The 23392-nt window shown below is 44.6% G+C and overlaps 1 protein-coding gene across 10 annotated transcripts in view; it reads left to right on the plus strand.

Annotated features, from left to right (window-relative positions):
- TENM2 (teneurin transmembrane protein 2) overlaps positions 1 to 23392 on the plus strand; it is a 1142683-nt gene that overhangs the window by 1007668 nt on the left and 111623 nt on the right. For 7 of the 10 annotated variants that reach the window (XM_019740872.3, XM_019740888.3, XM_074313875.2 and 4 more), the window contains 3 exons: positions 845 to 1039; positions 6951 to 7151; positions 8842 to 9054. In XM_019740872.3, coding sequence (XP_019596431.3) covers positions 845 to 1039; positions 6951 to 7151; positions 8842 to 9054 — 609 coding nt within the window. The remainder of the gene's footprint in view (positions 1 to 844; positions 1040 to 6950; positions 7152 to 8841; positions 9055 to 23392) is intronic. The other 3 variants (XM_019740899.3, XM_074313873.2, XM_019740910.3) reach the window with 2 other exon arrangements.

Here is a 23392-nt window from a genome sequence, read left to right on the forward strand (position 1 = left end):
TGTTAGTAACCTTATTCCAGACGGTAACCACTGGTTTTCAGCCTTCTTCCTATCAACAGACGCAAGAGGTTCTTAACTGAGATGTGACCAGCTAGAGAGGTCATGTCTTCAGCCTGTCCCTCCCTTCCTGTTTTGTTTTGTTTTGTTAAAGAGGCCAGGCATATTTCATCCTTATACTTTATTACATGTGACACGGTGAGGTAGTGCTCTAGATACGGAAACTGAAGTGTAAAGAGATTAAGTGTCTCAACTATGGCCCATCTCCCTTCCTTTTTGGTGAACATAAACTTCTCAGGACTAGGAGTCCACTAAACTGAGGGTAAACTAATCAGCAAAACGGTTCCGATCCCCCAAACCAACAGCAGCAGCACGCAAGTCCATACAGCTTAGTGAAGGGCACAGCTCAGAGTCGGGCCAACCTGGCTTCCCACGGCGCACCCCCACTTGTGAGCTTTGTGCCTTTGGCCCCTTCACTTCACCAGTCTGATCCTCGTCTGTAAAATGGGATCATGATTCAGCCTCCACCTCGGACGGTGACTATATGATTAAGTAACACATTGCACACGAAGTATATATGCCTTGCCTGGCACCCAATAGGCAGGCATTTACTTGGTGGTGGCTGCTGTTATCAGTGGCATTTTTGTGGTGGTGGTGGTGGTGGTGGTGGTGATGGCAGTGGTGGTTATTGTGTGTTTGAAGATGACTCTGTACCTCGATGGTCAAAGTCGCCAGCCCAGAACGTTGCAAGCAAAGCTGAAACACCAGGAGGCTCTGCCTCCTTACACTGACCCAGCCCTCCAGGCGCTAGTCTCCATGACCTGGTGCTCTGTCTCTGGTTTTGCAGCCGCCTGCCCAGTCCTATGCAGTGGAAATGGACAGTACTCTAAAGGGACATGCCAGTGCTACAGTGGCTGGAAAGGCGCAGAGTGCGACGTACCCATGAATCAGTGCATCGATCCTGCCTGCGGGGGCCACGGCTCCTGCATTGATGGGAACTGTGTCTGCTCTGCTGGCTACAAAGGCGAGCATTGTGAGGAAGGTAAGCTCCCCGGGGCGGCTGGGCAGCGTGGAGGCGGGACGGCACTGGCAGGCCTAGACTTTTGCTAGAGCCCAGTCCGGGCTCCACCGTCTGCAAAGGCAACTGCAACATTATGCCCAGAAAACTAACTTCAAATCCCTTGGCTTTGATGGCCTTCTTAAGTTGTAGAAAACAGAAGGCTTGTGGAATGGTTCTGGAAGGAATGTCTTATTTTTCTTTATGTTAATTAGCCCCTCTTCCCTTTCTCCTTTGTTTTCTCTTTAAATTGCTTCCTCTGCCTTTGTTGTTCTGTCTTCTCTTTCCCTCTATTCTTCCTCCTCCCCTTCCTGCCCCTCCTTTTCCTCTTCTTCCTTCCCCTTCCCGTATCTTCCATCGTCTTCTGCTTTATTTAAAGTTCTCTGAGTTGGGAAATACTAAAGCTATCCAGGAAACAAGAAACAAGAATCCTCACGACCCCTCCCAATCTTCCCCAAAGCTGGTTTTTTCTTGTTCCTGGTAACCTAAGACCCATATATGTCTGTGTAAATATTTCAGCAAAAATGAATACCAATAGAAAGCAGTCAGGCTTGAAAGACTATAGGTATCCATGTCCCTTGGAAATACCATGTAGGGCGAATGATCCTGGTTACCTGCAGTGGCGTAGTTACAGAAGAATGGGTGTGCTTGTGAGGGGGCTGGGATTTGCTGCCCCTGAAGTGCTCTGTAGGACACACTGAGTGGCCGCTAGCACACATGGGTAAAAATCAGGGGGTGCCATAAACTGAATCCAATCTGCCAAACTCCCTCAGAGACCAGGCTTGGAAATCAGAAGAGGGGTATGGAGGAGGGAGTACAGGAGCAGCGAGAAAGAACATCTCAGGAGTGTCCCAAAGCCCGCTCTAACTAGTCCTGCTCTGGTTAGTTCTTTCAGAAGTGTTGGGAACATGTTATAATACCTATAAATAAGTCAAGTGAACTCAGCCAAACAGCCTTTAGCCTTCCCCTCTGTGCCCTTCCAAACCAGGGTCTCTACTTGGGCACCTATTGCTTCTCCGCTTATAAAGAATCAACCACAGTTGGTAGGAAGGTAAGAGCCTAGGTCCTCTCAGCCCCTCACCTGCTCCCCAACCTTTGAATCATCTCAGTCATTGTCCCCCAGCCATGCACCTTTACTCTGAGTACATTTCCCAGGGAAACGACCCCATGTAACTCAAACAGCCTTTTTCCCTCCCATGTTCCCAGCGGGAAAATAAGTGTCAACTCACCCAATAAACTACGGGAAAAAGTGAAGCCCACTACCTACTCCATGTGAAGCAGCTTGAGTGACCACGCCAGAAAGAACCTGTTGGGTGCCCTATGCCCGTGTTTTCTCTCAGTTTCTTACTGCTAAGTTGGTCAGGAGGGCCCTCAGATGCTATGATGTTCTCAGATGCAAGTCGATTTGTTCTCCTATCCCATTAACTTATGGATCTCCAGGGTTCTGTACAAAATAACCAATCCTGACAGCCCTCACCACAAAGTAATGGCAGTGGCTTATCCTAAGAGACACACACAGATGCTCCCTTTGTGAAATCTCCCATTTCATCGTTTTTAGGACTATGGCTACAAAGAGTCAGCTTTCATGACATTATTCTCCTAAGATTTTCTAATATATCAGTGGTAATGCCCTTAATGGGGCTCAGAAGTCTGACCCCAGATCGCCACTTGCTAAACTCTATGTTGTTTTTTCCCTCTATTGTAAAAGGTAGACTCCCTCTGTCTGCATCATAAAACCAAATTTGAAGTTTGGATGGAGGAAGTACTGATTTAATAACCCTGCTTGAAAGGTTAAAGTTCTTTAAGATAAGTGAATTGCAGGAGGCAAAGCTGCACTCACTGAAAACATGGGCGAGGCCAACAATATGACAAGAAAGGTTAAAACGACCTTTTGCATACATCATTTGGTGAGAGAAAAGTGGTAGAGCAATGACAGGGCCCGTCTTCGCATTTTTTGCCTCCAGTGAAGATTGTGCATATCTGTATGAGTGGTGATTTCTCAACTTTGTTACTCTCCCAACCAGTTTTATTTAAATGTTCAGAATGAATTAACCATCCAACAAAACAAGGAAGCCGCGTGGATCATTATGAAAGGATGAAATCTCATTTATTGATTTCTGCTACCCAAAAAGAATGAACTGAGGTGATTCATATGCTGTTTTCAAAATAGGAAATGGAATCAGAAAGTCTGGATCAGCACTTTTCCTTGCATTTAGTTTTTTTATTTCTGATATTCATCATCGTCATAGCGTTCAAACAATTTACCTGAAATGGCCATGGCAATGAAATCAATAGTTGCCATCCTCCATTTTTGCTGCATAAACATTGTTTTACTATTAACAAATTTGCACAAGAAAATGAAAGGATGTATTCGTAAGGTTTCATTCAGTGATGTCTGGCGGAGTAAGAAAGTGTTGAGAGAGAGATTGACATCTTAGTTTAAGTCAGCCATGTTTTCATGTCAGTTTCATGGTTGAGTCATTTTTCAATGACATTTAACTTCATAAATGTAATTCATGGTACTTCAGGGGTTTATAGTACATACTGTTTGTAAAACTCCTTGACCTCCTTTTTTATCCTTAGGGATAGAAATTGCATTCACAACCCTTTTTTGTCAAACCTATAGAGGGCCCAAGACTAAATGAGTTCTAATGGTTTCAGCTGCCAGGGGGCTGATGTCATGAGGCCCACGGTACTTAGCTGGTAAAGGCCACTGTCCCCCTTCTAAGTATAACACTGTTGCTATTTATAAAGCTTTGTAAAATGCCAGAGTCCCTCCCGCCTGCTAAAGACTCTAAGGATATGACCATGAGACCATCTGATGAAATTGGAACCAAATTTAAAATTCGTACTGGAACTGCTCCTCTTAAAGTCTGAATTTAGTTATTCCATCCGCTGCTGTAATTATATAGGACAAAGGGCATATTTACTGGTATCACTGACCAGAGACAGGGTTAGCTTATATTTCTAGATATGATAAATGGTTCTTTTGATGGCATTCCAGGCCTGGGCTAATAAATCTCAGTGAATTTTCCTCCTTCCTTCGTACTGTAATTCAGGATAAAGAAGAGAAAGCTCATTTATCTGGAAGAAAAATGCCATTTTATTTATTTATTTATTTATTTTGTATATTGCTTTTTATTTTATCCTTTCAAGAAAAAGATTGTGATATCGTTGTTGAGTTTTTTGAAAGCTCCTAGCTGTTGGCATCTCACCAAACATTTTAAATGGCTAATTATAGGTGGAGGGTAAATGTTGAAGCACATAGCACCGGAGATATTTTTGTGTGTATTTTGATTTTGCTGTCTTAGAAAGGGGGACGGAGTTAAAACTAGAACTCGGGGATTTTCTTTTATTAGAAGAATATGGAAAAGACTGATTCTGAATGAATTAGTTCATACTTTGCAGATCGCAAACTGCACAGGATTGTTCCCCAAAGCAAGAAGTTGTTGGCACCATTTTTCTTGTCACTCCATCACACTGGAAATTTGTTCCATTGATGATTGCTACAGCAACTGTGTATTGAACACCTAATACCGTGTCTCCCTGGAAATAAGACCTAGCCGGACAATCAGCTCTAATGTGTCTTTGGAGCAAAAATTTATATAAGACCCGGTCTTATTTTACTATAAGACTGGGTCTTTATAATATAATATATAATGTAATGTAATAAATATAATATAATATATATAATATAAGATAAGATAATGTAATATAATATAATAATACCAGGTCTTATATTAAGGTTTGCTCCAAAAGATGCCTTAGAGCTGATTGTCCAGCTAGGTCTTATTTTCGGGGAAACACGGTATATTGCCCTAACTGTCCTAGGCATGAGACACCAAAGGCATTATAGAACCTCTTTGTAAATGTCTTCTATGTGGTCGAACCTTTGGTTCATTTCGATGCAGATGTGCTCCACCATCCCAAATGGAGCCACTTGGAACATTCACATCACCAGAGTTATAGTCCCCAAGACAATGAATTCAACATTAAAGTGATTATAACCAGAGCAAGTAATATTGTCATGAACAGCTTCAACTAAAACTAATCACTAAAATTCACCTTTCTGAGAGTTTATGCCTGATTTTTTTAAAAAAATTAAAAAAGCAATGGCAGATTCTGTTTCCCTATGTCTCAAATAGTTTCGAACTGATTTCCATAAATATCTTCCTGAGAACATCCAAGTGAGATTCTGAGAAACATCTCTTAACACTGAAAATTCTTGTTTGTGCCTCAAGGGAGGGGTGCCCTTTGGAAACGTCATGGAATATTGTGATTTCTAATAAGTCCAAATTCCTGATGTCTCCCAGAATGAAATTATTTGGGGCATGGATAATCTAAATAACGTCATATTTAGAGCCAATGTATCATCAATTCTAAAACACATCATTTTCTTGTATACCATAAGAAAGAAGAACAAAAAGGCACGACACTACAAAAACTGGGACCCCAAACAGGTTACCATCTCACTGTCATGATGAACTCTTTAGAGGCCAAAAGTCCCATATGTTTCGATCTTGGTGTTGGGCAAGGAGAGAAATCGGAAGCTTCTCTGAGGATCTGAACCACAAGATGGCACGCATACACACAAGGGACGGAATTACACTGTCAGTGTGATCCACAACACTTCAAGAAAAGAATTGGAAGTGGTCTCCAGCTGGCTGTGCCCCCCCAAGTGCTGGCAGAAACAAATGCTTTAATGGAGGCCAACAGGCCTGATTTCCAAGCTGTTAAAATGGAGGAAGGGTTATGACGTAGATAAAGTGATAAGATCTTCCTGTTTCTCTGATCCTTAAGGCAACACCAGGCCCTGTGCAAGACCACCATTCACCATTCCGACTCCATGGTGTGCAGCTCTCTCTCCTCCAGATGCCATTGTATCATTTCCTGGGAATATCAAAGGAAGCTCATCTCTGAAAAGCCCTGTTAATCAACTCTTGGCTGGACAGATGTCCACAGTTTGGGGTCACATTCTCATGTAAAAAGTCCTGTCTTCAAGAACTGGCCTTTGTAGCTGACTCCTCTTCTCACTTTGCATTGATTCCAGAATAATAATCTTCAAGTCGCCCCACTGGATGTATATTCACTCTGGTTATTGAGATGGTCAAATATCAGACCAGAAACTGGCAAGAACAGCAGCAACCAGAATCTGACTGTTACTTAGTCCAGTTGTCTGGTGGCATTATCGTGTTTGATTGACTGATAGAGGTCACTGCCACAGCCAGAGATTCACCCATCCAGTCTACTCATGATCCCCTGTAGGAAGGTTGTCCCCACTGGATTATTTCTACACCCAACTTCACCTCCTCTGTCTTGCGTGTTTATTAACTCTTTCAATACATATGTGCTCAAAAAATGAAAACTCATTTTAGGCTTAGCTTAAGTGAAACCATTAGGAAAGTGACTCATTTATGAATTTCATTGGTTTTCTTTTTAGTCCTTTGTTACCTTCTGAAGTCAAGTATTGCTAAGGTTGAATGGGCCGCTCTACTGTTCCCTCTGATTGTGAGAGGTGATTGGGTTTGGCAACACTACACACACAGACATCACCAGTATTCATGTTCCAGGTTCAGAAGCTCTGATATAGTTCAATTAAGGCACCAATATTTATAAATACAAGGTTCTCAAGGTTGAATGACCCACCTCTATATCTGATTTCTCCTAATTCTGCTTGAAAAATCTCCTTTTTTCTCTTACATTCTCTTCAAATTTGAGATTTGGTATTATATTTTGACAAATAACAAACCTTTAATTCCTTAATTATTACCTGGGGTGTTCCATTTGCTTGCCAGTGGATAGGAATTGGTGAACCACTGGTCCGTTCAGCTGTCAGCTGGTGTCTCCTGGCCCATCCCCCATGAATGATCAAAATCTTCCTCTTCATCTCTTTCAGTTGATTGTTTGGATCCTACCTGCTCCAGCCATGGGGTCTGTGTCAATGGAGAATGCCTTTGCAGCCCTGGCTGGGGTGGTCTGAACTGTGAGCTGGCGAGGGTCCAGTGCCCAGATCAGTGCAGTGGGCATGGCACTTACCTCCCCGACACGGGCCTCTGCAGCTGCGATCCCAACTGGATGGGTCCCGACTGCTCCATTGGTAAGACAAACGGCTTTCTCTTGCTTTCCCCAACATACATGCCCTGTGTTTCTTCCGTGAGCCCAAATGGATGGGCATCTACGCTTCACACTCAGCTGCGGATACAGGGACTTTGATCCATGGCACAGTGCCTCTCTTACTCTGTCCTCCTCCATCGTGAAGTCTGTGATCCTTGTTTAAAAAACCGCTGCATAGGTTCTTGTGCCTCGTTGGGTCCATCGCTGCAAATGGATGAGGGGCCTGGGAGGCACACTTCCGTTTGCCTTATAGATTTCCTTATGTACACTCCCTAAAGGTACCGGAAAACAAAACAGAGCAATTCAGTCCCAGATAAGCTGAAAGGAACATCCTATAAAACAGAAAAGAGGCTCCCTCGGGGTGCTGCGTGAACCTGTTATAAAGCTCTGCAGTACTCCAGTGGCAGGGAAATAATGAAGTTGTGCTGTACACTTTGTTTTCCTAAAATTAAGAGTGTGTGTCTTACCTCCTGAGTGACCTTAAAATGGAACAGTTCAACAGTTCACGTCAGTCCCAACCTTCCCGAGAATGGTTCCGCTCACACTGACAAATGCCTATCCAAGCAAGCAGTCATCATTCCACCCCCTTCCTCTGGGTAGTGAGACAGCTGTCAGATTACCATGGCAATCAGGGAGGGAATATATGTGAAGCTTTGCCTACAATGGGAAAGAAATGAATATTTCATTGCAAAAAGAAAAAAAGAATCAGTTACAATGGGCTGTTTGGGGATGTCTTCTCAGCCCACTTGACTCTAGCTTCAATTCTGATGCTGGTGGTCCAGGCCGAACTCTGCAGAGGATGGGGGGCGGGGGAGCCCTGGAGGCAAGGCTAATGCCATGCTGTGTGACTTTGAGTGAGTCACTGACCCAGTCTGATTTCCCCTCCCCTGACCCCATGAGCCACACCTTCCTCAACAGTCTGTTCTAAGGATGAATGTCTGGCCCCTGCTTGTCCTGGCGTGAGAGGTCTGGAACGCCAGAGAGTGCATCTCTGTCTGTCTGTCTCCTCCCCAAACCACAAAAGACTTTGAGCTCCTTTGAGAAAGAGGCTGTGTAAATGCAGCACAATTACAGCAGTCATCATTGCCACCAAGGTGCTGACCTGGGTACCGGGTGGGTCTGTAGTCCTCGTGGGGATGGAGCAACGGGGTCCCCAGCTGGCCTATGGTCAGTTCAGACTCTCAGGGGGGAAATATCCCAGCTGGCTAAAGAGTTGGGATCCACACGTATCTTTTCAAGTGGGCACCTCCCAGGTAACTTGGCCCAATTGGATGGCTACTGTCTGATCTCCTGGGATGGTCTCAAGCTCCACAGCAGTGGTTCTCACACTTTAGTGCTCATCAGAGTCACCTAGGGGACTTGTTAAGACAAATGTCTGCATCCCACTCCCAAAGTGTCTAACTCAGGAAGTCCAACCAAGGCACAGGAATTCGCATTTCTAACAAGTTCCCAGGTGACCGTGATGCTGCTGGCCCAGGGACACACTTTGAGAACCACTGCTCTAGAAAATCTAGAATTAGTACCCAGCCAGTGGAGACAACAGTTTCCCAAGATGACAGAGCTGCTGGGCCTCAGAGCCTGCTCCAGGGACCTGGGCCACATGCGTAGTCTGGCCTCCAGTGAAGGGTTTCACCAGCTGTGGTGTTGAGCTGTAATCATTGTTTTTCTTCCAGAAGTGTGCTCAGTAGACTGTGGCACTCACGGCGTCTGCATCGGGGGAGCCTGCCGCTGTGAAGAGGGCTGGACAGGCGCAGCTTGTGACCAGCGCGTGTGCCACCCCCGCTGCATTGAGCACGGGACCTGTAAAGATGGGAAATGTGAATGCCGAGAGGGCTGGAATGGTGAACACTGCACCATTGGTAGGCAAACGGCAGGCACCGAAACAGGCACATATTGCTTTATTTTCATAAATCGTAGATCTATAGTGATGGTGGTGCATTGCAACTGGCTGTTCCTCCAGGGGCACGAGTGCTTTCCCACATTCCTGCTGCCTCTCCAACTCTCCAAGGGGACAGGGAAGGGAAAAGTGAGGGCCTCATTGGAAAAGACTTTCCCTTTTCAGAATTCCAAATTGGGAAGAAAGGGGACAAACAAGGAAATCCATCCAAATTACTGATCTGGGGGAGGGAAAAATGCACATGCATGGGAAATCATCAGGGTCCGGGGGATTCAAGCACCCCAAATGACTGTGGCCTTGGGACCACCCCATCTCCCGTTTTTGATTGCTCTCCAAGCTGGCTGGGTCCCTACTCGCTGGCAACAGTTGAACTCACTTGTTTTAGACAATGTTGGATGCAGGCAGGACTCCCAGGTTTCCTGGGTAGCCAAGTACCACTGTAATAAGTTTGAGCATCTTCTCGCTGTCCCAAGACAAGGCTTCTCCTTGGACTCCTGACCCTCCCCATCACCACCACCGTCTTTGGATATCTCCTCCTCGGGTCGCATTTCAATCTCACTCAGCCACCTCTCTATAGAAGCTTCTTGACCGAGGGTATTTTTTTTTAAGGTCATTTTTTTGTTGTTGAGAAGTAATAGTTCTCAAGTTCCTTCAGTTTTGTTTTTGTTTGTTTTCTGTCATTATTGTGGTTTGGGGTGGGACAACACTGGATTAAATATACCCAATTATGCTTTTAACTGAGAAGCTGGGAGCCAATGCTCTTTGGTTTTCCACATCTCTCAGACAGTTGGGATGAGCTCCATTTTACCTCCAGTTTTCAGATTTTTTATTTAATGAAGTCAGGTCTAGGATTCCTTTCATGCCAAGCTGACTAATCCACTTGCTTGCATGAGAGCTCTCAGAGACATCTCCAGTCTAAGTACTGACTTGCTTCCTAAAGTTACTTTGATTCTAGCCATCCAGTTGGGGGCTCTCTCCTCCATCCTAGCCCCAAAACCCTAGTGAAAGATTGGCCACCTGGAGTAAAAGATGGGGTTAGGAGCTTATCCAGGGCTGACTCATGAGACCAGATTCCGTTTCCCATGCTGTTCATTTGGGTGGTTAAGCAGAGATGAAGTCTACTCTGCATTAGACTTCTCCCAGTTCCATCTAATTGGATATCCAAGGGGCAGCGTGCCAATTCAGGCCACAACCGAAGCACTGGGACCCTGCTGGGACAGCCTGTTGGCAGTGAATTGTTTTTGCAATCTCTCGATGACGCTCCAAATCCTGCTCCCCCTGCAGCCACTTCCATCTTCAGCTCCCTGCAGAGTCTGGGGGATAATTCAGAAGACTTTCAAGGGAGGGGTTTGCACAGCCCACTACCAAGACAGTTGAAAATCTTACTAATAGCTTCCACTCTTCAGGGACGTTCCTCTTGATGTATTTTTGCATGCCCACTGTGATTTAAATACTTTCCCCCACCTGCATACCTCTTTTGTCCCCAATCTCACCCCAAAAAAGAGCTGTAGCAAACCAATAACCATTAGGTAGAAAATCCTACTTTCTATTCACACAACCCAGCTTCCCCTCCCCTTGACTCTCTCCTTCCCACATCTGCCAAGGGTTTAGTGCCCCACAATGATTCCTCCTGGCTCTCTCCTCCCTACACCCTGTCTTTACTCTGGGAATAGCCCACAAAAGGGCAGCCCAGATGGATCAGAGCAGAGTTGGAAAACTATGGCCTGCAGGTAGTTTGTTCTGTGGCTTATAAGCAAATCTGGCCTGCTGCCTGTTGTTCTGTGGCTTACGGGCTAAGAAGAGTTTTTACATTTATTAACAGTTGAAAAAAAATGTTTTAAATATCTTCTGACACATGACAATGATATGAAATTCAAATTTCAGTGTCCATAAACAAATGTTATTAGCAGATAGCGACACCCATGTGTCGATGGACTGTCAGCTTCCATACTGTGTTTCGGTGTCGAGTAATTGGGACAGAGACCTCATGACCCACGAAACCATTTGTTATCTGGCCCTTTTCAGAAAAAAATCAAAACAAAAAGCCAACCATGAGTTAGACGGTTGCATAAGTCTTGATGGAGAAAGAGGAGAAAAGAGAGTTGGGTTAGCATCCACATTAGAAGGAGCTCAGCTGTGGCTCAAAGGATATCAGACACCAAGAAAAGGAGAGAAGGTCCACGTAGCACCACGTGGGAGTGGAGAGAAAACGATAGTTGAGTTGAAGTGTCTCTGAGGCCTTTGTAAAAGAGATGGGAAGAGGACAACTTCAGTCTCAGTAGAAAATGGTGAGGACACAGCCAGCAGAACACAGGAGCTGTTTCTTTCTAGCTAGCCCTTTGGGCGAGATGAATCAGAAAAAGGGATTTCTGCTACTTGAAGTGTTTGGTTCAAGTTTCACATCTCTGTGTGCTAAGATGCATGAGTTCTTGAGAGACATAGAGGAAATGCAAATTTATATGACAAGTCAAAGCTCCCAAAACGAAGAGAGTGGTGATCCGGGCAAGCCTCTTGTTCAGAATGATGGTCTCTCGTGACTTGATGAGTTCTCGCTAGGTAGTAACTTAGAAAGACCTTTATCACCAATGTCTTTTCTTGTGAGAAATCAGGGCTCTATAGTTTCATTTGTAGGATAGATGCTGTCTCCTCATAGTTACGTTGCCTGGGGTTTCTCCAAAAAAAAAGAAAGAAAGAAAGAAAGAAAAAAAGCCAAACATGCCTTGGTTGATGAGATTTGCTATTCAGAATCTAGAAATGTTCGTATGCGCATAATTGCTTTTTTGCTTTTCAACCTCTGGCCCCAGAGCTGTTTCATGGAGTTTTCATCTTTTGTTTTGAGCAGGCACTCCTGTCAATTCAGTTTAAGTAAATGCCACAATTTACAAGCCCAGAATCAGTCCTGCTGCTCGGGGATACTGACAGTCAAAATGGAAAGAGAGGCTCTTTGGTCCTTTCCAAGCAGAGCCTCAAGTGCTGTATTTTGAAACTAGAAAATAAATAAGAGTGAACTGGCACCTAGTCTGCAAACAATGTATTGGAGACTTGGGGTAAGGCAGAGCAGTAGGTGGCTGGTGTTGGGGTACTTGGGTTGTCTGCGGCCTCGTTTCAAAAGGTCATAGTGAGGCTGTTTTCTTAGGGTCATTGCAAACGGTGCACTGAGTAAATCACACCATCACTTGTGGATCCCATTTATTTGGTGGGAGGAAGCAAGAGGATGGGGGGAGGGTGACGATAAAAACACAGACTTCTAAAACTCAATCCGGTAGAACCACCAGGACCTGTCCATGTTTGGCCCAATGCATTTCTGGAATTTTTCAACCAAATGATACTTTTTATATTTGGAAATTTAGTACCTATGCTTAAGATCTCAATATATGGTATAACATTTCACTGTTAACTGTTTGAGTTAACGTATTGGTAGACTGGATTCTACCAAGCAATGAATTACCTTTCTAACAAGTTAAATACAAGGTATGACTAAAACTTACAGAATTGCGTAGATAAGAAATATGCTTTGAATCCAAAATAACCACAATTCACGTATGTCTTTGGAATATATTAGAATTATTTGGATAGGCTATGTTTACTCTTATGAATAAATCAGACGGCATATTATGTGGTTAGAATAGTTTTATTCTTTAAACATAATCCTAAAATGGATTGTTTTCCCTATAATCTGCTACTACCGCCACCTCCGCCCCTTATCAATATTGGGGATTTAACTTCAGGAGGCCGTACAAAGGCTATAACACCAGGCCATAAAAGAACCATAGAACAGGCCAAAAATCACTATCAACTATGATAAGTGTCTCTTACGTGATAAAGAAATAGATGTTAGTGTGCTTTGTGAGCAGAATAGTTGAGCAATTATAGGGAGAAACCAACACTCATGCTGCTGGAGAATGCAGGAGGGAAGCTAAACGCTACTTGAGGATTCTTGCTATTATGTCCTGAATGTGGACTGTTCAGACCTTCATTCTGAACAATACAAACTAACACATCCATAGAATAAAGCCACCAACATTAGGCACCGACCCTAGGTGAACGGTTGACATCTGAGTAGTGAACAATGTCTGTAATGGTTATTTCAACTTGTTTTTTTTTTCTCTGTGTGGTGCTGACCTTCAGTGGCATTTCCGAATCATGAGGACTCTGTTCCTAGGACCGGGTGGGGGTGAGTGACCTGTCCATGTGCCACAAGTCAGAACAGTTTTCTTTTCCCTCTAGCACTGGGGCCCTTCTAGTTTTCCTCTTTAATTGGTTGGGGAAAGAAATAGGTTCGTGTGATGTTAATAAGGAAAGTGAAGCTTTACCCAAGGTAAAACCAGCCATATGAAAATCTGATGTGCTGATTAAGTGATTGTCAGCAGAAGTAGACAGGTCACAGTCCAAGAGGGAGAGAGCTTCAGAACAACAGGGAAGAAAGCAGCTGTCAAAATGAACCAAGTTCAGACTGAGAGTCGCTGCTTCTGCGTCTCATTCCAGTTTCCTTCTAAGTTATGGAAACTTCTTTTCTTGTGGCTATTATCCTTGACCACTTAAGCTTTCATGACTCTACGATGAGATCAAGTTGGGATGAAATTAGCCACTGTGGAGCCATCCCTACCAGCAGGTCTGTGCAGGCAGCTGTTTCTCTGATTGGTTAAGTAACCCGTTCCTCTGGGGCTCTCATTGGAGCCTGTCTAGGAGCCCCATCTTTCTTGAGGTGAAAACCTGAAGTGATGGTCTGTCGCTGTGAGAAATGGCGGACAAACTTTTAGTGAAGTATAAAAGATGTCCCACTGCTGATTTTTTCCCCCTACAATTTGGCCAAAATGGAAGCCTTCTCACTAAAGATCAGCAATCATCATGTGCCCAGAAGTTCTCCGAGTCCGGATCAGGTGGTCTGTCTCCTACACAAACCCAGAACAAGGACCAGGAGGCGGGAGTTGCAGGAACACGTTCACCTCACTACAAAAAGTAGAATAAAATGAAAGCCAAAAAATCGCCTTACCAGTAGTGAGAGTGTCATCACTGAAAGGGGTTACTTACCTTGAAGAGGGTCATCCAGCATCAGCTGGAAGAAGGACTAGACAGACATCAACTTTGTCGCTCAGCCACCCCGTAGTCTAAATGAACACATTTTTCATGATGCTTCCTCTGTGATTTAGTAATATCTGCCCGTGTCATGAGCTTCCACCCAAAAAGCGATGAGAGGGGAAGAAGGCCATGGGTCTTCGTCCTGTGCAATGACGTGACGAGGAGCGTTCACTGTACCATCCCCTTAATGTTTCAGAGGATCTAGTTGATATACTAGCTTATGGCCCACAGTGACAGGGTCAGACCCAACAAGTACATAGCTTGATATGAGGTGATATGACTTCACAAGGACGAAGAACTAAAGACAGGAAACCCATTGGAGAGAGTTAGCACGAGGAAACTTCTAGACTCTAAAGAAAGGAAAGCATGTAAGAGCTGTTGGAAAAATGGCAGGCACTGCCCTGGTGTGTGTGGTAAGTGTTCTGTCACTTCCAAGTCCATGATTCTCAGATCCCACCATATACACTCAAGACTTTACATGCAAAGGAAAGGAAGGCCAAGAGGGCCTTAGAGCTCAGAGCTCCCTGAAATGTTCTGACGGACATTTTCTCATCACTTGGTATCTGGTCATTGTGACCTCATGAAGAACAGAGTGATAGAGGATGGGGGAGATCTGTGTTCTAGGCTTGACTCTGCCATGAACATTCTGGGTACCCTTGGAAAACTCACCCAAACCCTCCTGGCCTCAGTTTCTTTCTGTGGCAAATAAGGGCATTGGACCATATGATTCCTTTCCAGAGTGTGGTCCACAAACAAGATGCCTCTTGGCAGCATACAAATATATTCTGTTGAATAGTTATGTAGGCCTTTTAAAAATAAGTATTAGGAGAAACTGTAACTAGCTCATCAAATTCATGATTATACTGGTATTATTGCTTGGGGATGTGGCAAAAGTAGGTAGCGGTGTTAAGCCTGAGTAAATTTAAAGAAAAATATTAAGTAAATAGAAGTGCAGATATTGCAAATATTACAAATGCAATATGTGACTGACTGAATATGGAACACACGTGGATGAGAGGATCTCTAAGGACCTGTCCATCTACAGAATTTTATTACTTTTGATGCAAAGTCACGAATGGGCTATTCGAACATCATCAAACCTTTCTCTCTTCCGTAAGGGGCAGGGAGGGTTCCCAGCTAGGCTCCCGTCACATGCACTTAATGTTACATTGGAAGGAAAGTGACAGCACAGTGATGGCTCAGCTGATGATGTGTTGTTGAATTGGTGAGGATAGTCAATGGTGCTTTTTTTGTCCATCCATCTGCTCATCTCAGCTCCAATTTGTATCAGGTTTACCTAGGGAATCTTTCTCTGCATTGAAAAACTTTCTTACATCATCTGAATAAGCAGACTCCACTTTATCCATTTATATTTGTGTTTGTTAATAGAAGGAGGTTTATCTATAGCCACTTCAATTGGATGGTAACGAACTGCTGAAAACAGAGGCCTTTGTGTCAGTCTACCTGAGATCAAAGCCTCACAGGTTTCCTCACTTCCGTGTGCCTCGGTTTCTTCGTCGGTTACATGGGAATGCTAAATACTCCCTTCCTCCTTGGAATATATGTAAAGTACTTGGCACAGTGCCCACTATTCAGTGAGAGCCAAATTAATGGAAGCGAATGTCATTATCATCATCACCATCATCCCCCATCATCACCATTGTTATCTAATGCCGATGTAAGAAATTAAAGGACAAGGGAGGATTATCAAAACAAACTTCTCATTAAGACATTCCTGCTACCTTCAACCTCCCTTTCACAGATCTGCCTCCCATCCATCAAGCAGTTCGTAGCATGTCAAAAATAACACCTACCCATGATCCATTTCCCAAACAAATGTTTGTTCTGTGATGTGCTGGCATCTAGTTCTTAGAGAAACTTCTACTGCCTCTCTTACCCGGAATTAAACCTGCTTATTTTACCAAACAGCCCAATTGTACGTGGCCTCGAATATCTGAATACCTTTATGTAAGTAGTTTTGTGAAATTGGGGTTTGCTACTTTCAACCAAAATTTCTCGAACTAGACCGCTTGGATATACTCTGGGGAAGCCAAGAGGTCTATGAGAATTTGCTTTTAATTCTGGGTTTGAGTTTTACAATAAGTACAGTTTTAAAAACAACTCTTGCCTTGAAGTATTAGCTTGGAATTCTGTTATTATTGACTAGGATACATTTTCAGTTCTTTTAAGCTAGGGTTTCTCAAACTAGGGACCACAGACATATTCCTGAGAAGTTGGGAAGGATACGGTTTTCCCTTCAGAAGGAATCTGCATTTCTCACATTTGCAGTTGCTGCCAGGTCAGTGTCTCTTACAACACCTTGCCTGATCTCTCCTCTTTGTGTTCCATCTCCTTCCTCAGGACTCTGGGGGCTAAAATTGTATTTACACTGGCTCTGTGCACAAAAAATAACTCAGGAGGCTGAACTTAGCAGCACAGATGCCTTTTGAAGACTCAAGACTCACTGATTGTCCCCATTCAGCCCAGTAAACTTCCCACTTACCCTCATTCCTTTCACACTGCAACCGCTGGACTCCTTGGAGCGGACCCCTGGGTAACACCTGGGAATTCTTTGCAGCCCCTTGGCTCATCTCCGGGTAGTCAGGAGCTACACACAGCATCACAGATGTTCATGTGACAAGCATATTTTGCATTTGCTCCCAACTCGCCTGCCTGATGGAGTCCCACCGTGTACCAACCCACTTCTTTTATAGCACTGTATTCCACAGGCTCTTTTTAAAGGGCTTGCCTTTATTGCCTTTGGAAAATCGGGTACCATCATTTTAAAAACCCACCCGTCAAAGTCGGGGTTTATTGCTTCCCTCCTCATGCTTTCATCATGCCTTTCTAGGCATCATCATAACCAGACCCACAGAAGGCCATTGTGTCATGACCGTCTCTGAGCTTTTCCCTGCGTAGGTAGTAAAGGAAAACCACCACACGAAGTAGCAGCTAGGAGAAAGCTAAGTCTTTCCATCATAAACATTCTCGGGATAATTACAATGGATTAAATTACAAGAGAAAATGCATTTAGTTAATCTTTCCTCTAATTAAAAAAATATCCCTAGTTTTAAGTAAAGTGTTTGTTTTTAAAAACATATTTGCATTGTAATCAGGGAGAGGCCTGTTTGGTCCTCAGCGATAGGATACAACATCTGCAAAGTAATTAAAAGCTACCAGCCAGTGGGATTATTATTATCATTATTATTATTATTATTATTATTATTATTATCCTAAAGGAGCCTGCTCAGTCTTTTCCCATAGCTTTCACCATGGAATTCCCCATAAACCTCATTCTGTGGTCCATGGTGGTTTTCCTCTTTCTATTCCTATAGCATTGAACACGTGGTTGACTCCTCTTGGTCAACAAGTGACAAGTGAGGAGACTAATTGAGCAGAGGTCTGATCCTTTTCCAAGTGATCTGAGATGATAGTCAAAAGGAAACTGGTAGGTGACATGGGGGACAGTTCATCTCAACTGCAAAGCTCACTCTCAAAGACTTCTAGAAGTTTCCAAGGGTGTCTTGCATGCTCATGTTTAGCCCATTCCGATTCTTCAAGCTTGGTGTCTTCCTTGAGGCCTGCTGCCTACAAAATTCACTTGAGGGGGACCCGACAGTACTTCCCCTACAGCCAGGGTCCATGCCAGGCGGTGCTCGCCAGCACCGTCAGTGCCCACTCTACTGAACTCTTGCTGTAATTACCCAGCGAGAGAAAAAATGCCACACTCCCCAATGCTGGGGCACTTTATCGGCTGGTTCCACATTCCTTTGAGAAAACATCCTTCGTTTTTTGCCTATAGCTCCTCTCCTGTCCAGGTCTTGTCCCAGGGCTGGGCTATAGAATAGATACCACGGGATCCTTTGTGTTTCCTCACTTCCCTTCACCCTCAGACAACCCTCCATAGATGCAGGGCTGGTGGAAGATGCTCACAAGTTCTTCAAACACAGCCAGGCTCTGAGTCCCAATTTGGATTCAGTGAGGACCCCTATCATCCTCACAACCAGTTCTGTACGAAAATCTCGTTCCTCCTCGTTGACGTTAAGGGTTACTTCTATTTTCAGCCAGCTCAACTGCAAATAAAAGAGCCCCTGTGATCTCCTACCCTCATAATAATTGTGTCGCAGGAGGAAAGGAGAAGGAACTGCTTCCATATCCCCTAGACTCCAGATTTCCAGCAGTTTCTGGCTTGGCTCTTTAAGGCTGCTCACTCTAATCACCCAGCCCCACGCAGCCCCAAACGATACATCACAAAAACTACATCCTGCCAGACTCCAGAGAAAGCGAGGGTGAAATACATTGAAGAGACAGAAAGCCCCACATGATTGCTGTCCAGGAAAAATGGAAATTGCTGAGACTCCTGGGCCACACATTCCAAGTTTATCCACAGCAGCCCCTGGTCAAATTAGCAATGAGGTTGGTTAGAACTTGGCCCAGAAGGGTCATCTGTCTAAAGCTGTAAGCAGAGTGATGGGCTCTGATAAGTGTGAATTACATTATTTTTTAAAAGTATGCTTTAACTTCAAGAGGGATTGCCAGACAGCCCTGTCTAGTTGTCTAGAAATAATGTCGGGGGTGGGGGCCCCCAACGATTATACAGTATTCACCTCGCGAGCACAGAGAAGACGTTTGTACCTGATTTTATTCCAACAAGTTGGCAAGCTGTCGATCACCGGCCACACTACTGCATCTGAAACACGCTCTCTTTAATGACAGGAAACTCAGAAAGGTGGCTTCTGCTTTGCAGAGAGCATCCTGGTAACAGGCAGTGAGATTGTTTCCTACATTAGGCGCATGTGAGCCCAGGAAGCCCAGATGTCACTGATGATTGCAATTCCCATGAATAGGGAGAGAGATTGAAAATATTGGAGGTAGTAAGAGAAACTAGCTTTTCCTATTAATCCAGGGAATGCAGGCAAGTCGAGCTGGGTCCCTGAAGCATGTTCCTATCCATTTCTCACCATACTTTGAATATAAACTGATCTAACTTTTTATTTCCATTTAATGGGGCCGAGAAAGATCTGTATCCATTCACTTACAGACCGCTCTCTGGGGGTCTGATACAGGAAATGTTATCATATCATAGAGAAGCCTAGCGCAGGAAACAATCTACCCAGAATTAAACAGTTTGAAACATATAATACACATCAACACCCACCCCAAACTCTCAAAATCTCCCACATAATGTTTGTAGAATGTAACATCCTCCCTCTCTGCTGACTGTTAACACTCATTGTCAGTGCTTTACGATTGTCGATTGTCTTTATCAGGTATTTGAGAGAATGAGGCTGGTGTGGGGAAAGGTGGAGCAAAACGATTAAATGCATGAGCTTTGGAATCAAACAGGCCTGGCTTCAAATCCAGCCTCCATCAATTGCTAGAGCGGTGACCTTTGACAACTTATGTATCTTCAGGATCTGGTTTTTTCCATCTGTGAATTGGGAACAGTGACACCCATGTGCTACTGTTAAGACGACTTCACTTGTAGGTAAAGCCCTTAGCAGAGTATGGGTACTCCATAAATGTTCCCTTAAAAATCATTAATGCCGTGTCTTCATGCCCTTACCATAGGCCACCCAGTGTGTCTTCTTGGAATGAGCAGTTAAGGAAGCGTGGAGGTGGCCTACAACCACGCAAGCAAAGGGGCCCCAAACCCCAGGAAGACAGGTGGGGTGCTAAACCTCAGGTGTTAACCCAGGTGTCTGGGACCCTCCTCCTACGTCACTCTTGCTGGAGGAGCCCCTTGGGACACCTGGGTTATAGGACTTAAAGAAGGAAGAACGCAGGGCGTGAGAGTAAAGCAGGGAGAGATGTCGAAATGGCCGGGTGAGGCTCTGACTGCCGGTTGCAGGAACATGGGTGTTAGAAACAGAAACAAGAGAGCCACACTAATGTCATCACATGCCATGTCAGGGTCCACACCTCCTCTGCCTGCTTCCAAGTGAGCAGGCTGCGATAGGCATTCATTGATGAAACACTGGCAGCCCGTAATGTATGCTGGGTCAGCACGTGCTTCCTGTGGGTGAGCCCCTGGCAGCAGGAGTCGGGGAGAAGCGGTTTGCAGAGGGGTGGGTGGCAGCCTGAGGAAATGGAGACTTCTGCAGTTTTGTGCTCACGAGACTTTGCTGTTTTCTAACTCGAAACACCCTTCCTGGTATTTCTGCCAATAATTTTCGGTTGATTTCTTGACATTCTTCCTCGTTCGCCGCTTCCTAAGGAGATCAGTGTAAGGATAAAAGCCTTAAACTTCAAATGATAGTCTAAGTTCATTTGTAACACAATGTAATTAAATGAAGGGAGGCAGTCAGGTATCAGATGGTGTGGATGCACACAAACGACTCCCTCATAAGTGTTAATATTTTCAACAACGGAAGAAATTTAGTTAAGTCCGATGAAGATGGCAACTCATTAGATTTTTATTTTCCTTCCTATCCTTATTTATCTTTTAATCCTCCGTATATGGCACAACTTGTTCTCATTAAATAACACTCTTAATTAAGTCTCGTCTTCTCTCAGCTAGAGCTATATTTTTATTTATTATGAAAACCCTCAGACGCTTATAATCTAATTTAGTTGGATTACTGCTTGGGCATCTCTAAGTAAGAAAACTTTGAGGTTTTTCGGTGGAATCACTGGCAAGAGGAGGGAGCGGGAGAAACCAAGTTTTCCTCTCATTCCCCCTGGCAGAAGGTGGTTGGGCAGGCCCGTCTTCTGTTGGGGGAGTTGGCCTAGATTTGGGTAATGAGGGCATCGGAATTCAGTATCTTTATGGACTATGTGAAGAGGTTGGAGGGCAGAGCCTATAGAAAGAGGTGTAGGCTCAAATACCCCTACTTGGATGAGGCAAGAACAATGTGAGTGCATGAAAGGGTGTAAGAGAGTAGGGAATGGAAGTAAACTGGAAAGTGAGTGCCCCATCTGCAGAGGGAAGACACGACCCACCTCCAGCTGAATGTTGCCGTGTAGAAATGCAAGCCTCATTCTGCCAAAATTTCTGTTTTTCAGTAGAAGCCAGAGGTCGGGATTGTGACACATAGTCTCTCAATTCTCAGATGTTGGCAAACGATTCAAAATGTGTTGAAATGCTCTACAGGCCATGCAAACAAGACTGAGAGCCAAATGAAGTGCCCGTCTTTGGCCACTGACACTTACCTCCAGTTCGGGATTTGTGCCGAATTAGGGAGCATCATTTGTCTGGATTGAGACTTGGCTTCTTTTCTGTGATGCCGAAACTCTCCTGGTGACTCCTTTAAGCTTGTGGGAGTCTCATTACCATGGTCCAATGGTGATACTTTGCACTTACACAGTGAAATTTTCTCCAAGGAGCTCAAAAGACTTTGTGTTGCCTGAGTCAACCTCACCACAACCCTGTGAAGCAGGCAGGTAGCTGTTGCCCCAAAACACACAATGCCCAGCAACAGAAAGGATTTTTTCACACAAGGCAGCTAGGTTGACTCATTGGTTTACGTCCACGGTCAACACAATTGGTACATACAGCATTCAAGAAGCATGGGCAGAGTTTCCCATCGCTGCCTCCTCTGCTGCCCTTTTTGGCTTATCTTCCTTCTGTTTGCTCCAGTTGACAGCTCAGCCCCAGATCTCAAAAATATATACAGACAAACGGAGCCAGTAACTGATTCCTGTTGCGCGTGTGTGTGTACACGTCTGTGTGTGCATGCGTGTGTGGGCCAGAATTCTCGGCAGGCCCAGCATGGTTCATCTCCACCCATTAGAACATGTCTCTGCCTTGGTCGGTGGTCTAATGCCCTACTCTGAAATGCCACTTTTGCCAATGTTCAAGACCTAGAAACTCCAAGTAAGTATCTTCAGGATTCTGATACATGCCTAATGACTCATGCTGTGTCCCCTAGGGGCACCTGTGTCCCTTTCTCTTCCTTAGACTGGTAGGTAGTACTACAGCTGTAGTACTGCAGCAGTCTTCCCTTCCCTTCCAGAGCCGGCATACGTGCCCTCTTGGCATATTGGCCATAATGGATTAATAGGAATGGCCATGTAAAGCAGCAATAAGAGTGAGGATGGTGCCATGGAGAGCCAAGAACAAAGATCTCTGAGTTGCCTTGGGTAGAACAGCCAAGAAACTGCCACTGACCAGCAGTGATTGGAGCTCTGGCACTGTCATCATTTTCCCCTCTATGATGGGTTCAAGGGCTTTGCTACATAATCCCGCTGCCCAGCCCCCGCCCCTGTGCTTCATGGGCATATCACTCCGTCCTGCTGTACTCACGGGAATTCCTTGGGCTTTCAGACATGGCCCAGAGAGGACTCCAGGCCAGCAGCACCCAAGTATCCTGCATTTTCTAGATTGCCTTGCCTTTCTTTCCAAGTTGTCTCAGATCAGCTACTGATTCCTGGGAACAGTTCCCAGCATGAGAGTCTACTACAATCATTACCTTTCTCTGCAGGCAAGCATGCCGTAAACATCCCTCAGAGGCAGATGCAGAAATAGAGAAACACCTGGTCGTTTTAAATGCATGTTGAGAGAACTGGGCCTGCTAGCATTGGACCTGCAAAGGCTGTCATACCCACCAGCTCCCCATTTGATTCCACAAATCAGAGCGCTCTTCTTTAGAGTCAAAGGGAACTGCCTTTTCTATGGATGAAAACTTGAAAGATCCCACATGAAAGCGTTGGCAATCTCTCCTCATTCTAATCAGAACTACATTGCACAGAACATCCAGAATCAACCACGCTGTTTTAGCTTTCCCAGTAGGTCGACCATCAATATTGAATATTTTTAAAGTATGTAGATTTAAAAAGCCAACTCTCTCTATACTCAAGTATAGAAAGAGGTGGTTGTTTTGCTGCCTTGGGAGACATCGACTTGGCTATTCAGAAGGGAAGCTTTCAAAGGTCAGCCAACACTTCTCTCTAGCATCACTCACCATGCCTCTCAGGGTCTCATACAGACAAATCATAATTTGAATTTTTCATCTACATACACAAACATGCACTTTTGGGCGTTAAAGGGGTACCATGTTGGGGACCTCTCTGTCATAACAACCTCAGAATGACATTCTAGAAATTGAAGAAAGTCAGGGCAGCCACCGACATCCTCAGTGGTGACAATCCAGTGAAGTGTCCTCCTGTTGTACAGTGAACAGAACGCCAGCCCAGGTGACCCCACAGTAGGTCTGCTGGCAGTTTCGAGCCCACTGGCTGAACTAGCCTTCGGGTTCAATTGACTCCTATGGGCAAACTGTGAAACTCACGGAGGCTCGTGTGAGTAG

Source organism: Rhinolophus sinicus, chromosome 5, assembly GCF_057876585.1.
Source record: "Rhinolophus sinicus isolate RSI-liver-muscle chromosome 5, RSI-T2T, whole genome shotgun sequence".
NCBI lineage: Eukaryota > Metazoa > Chordata > Mammalia > Chiroptera > Rhinolophidae > Rhinolophus > Rhinolophus sinicus.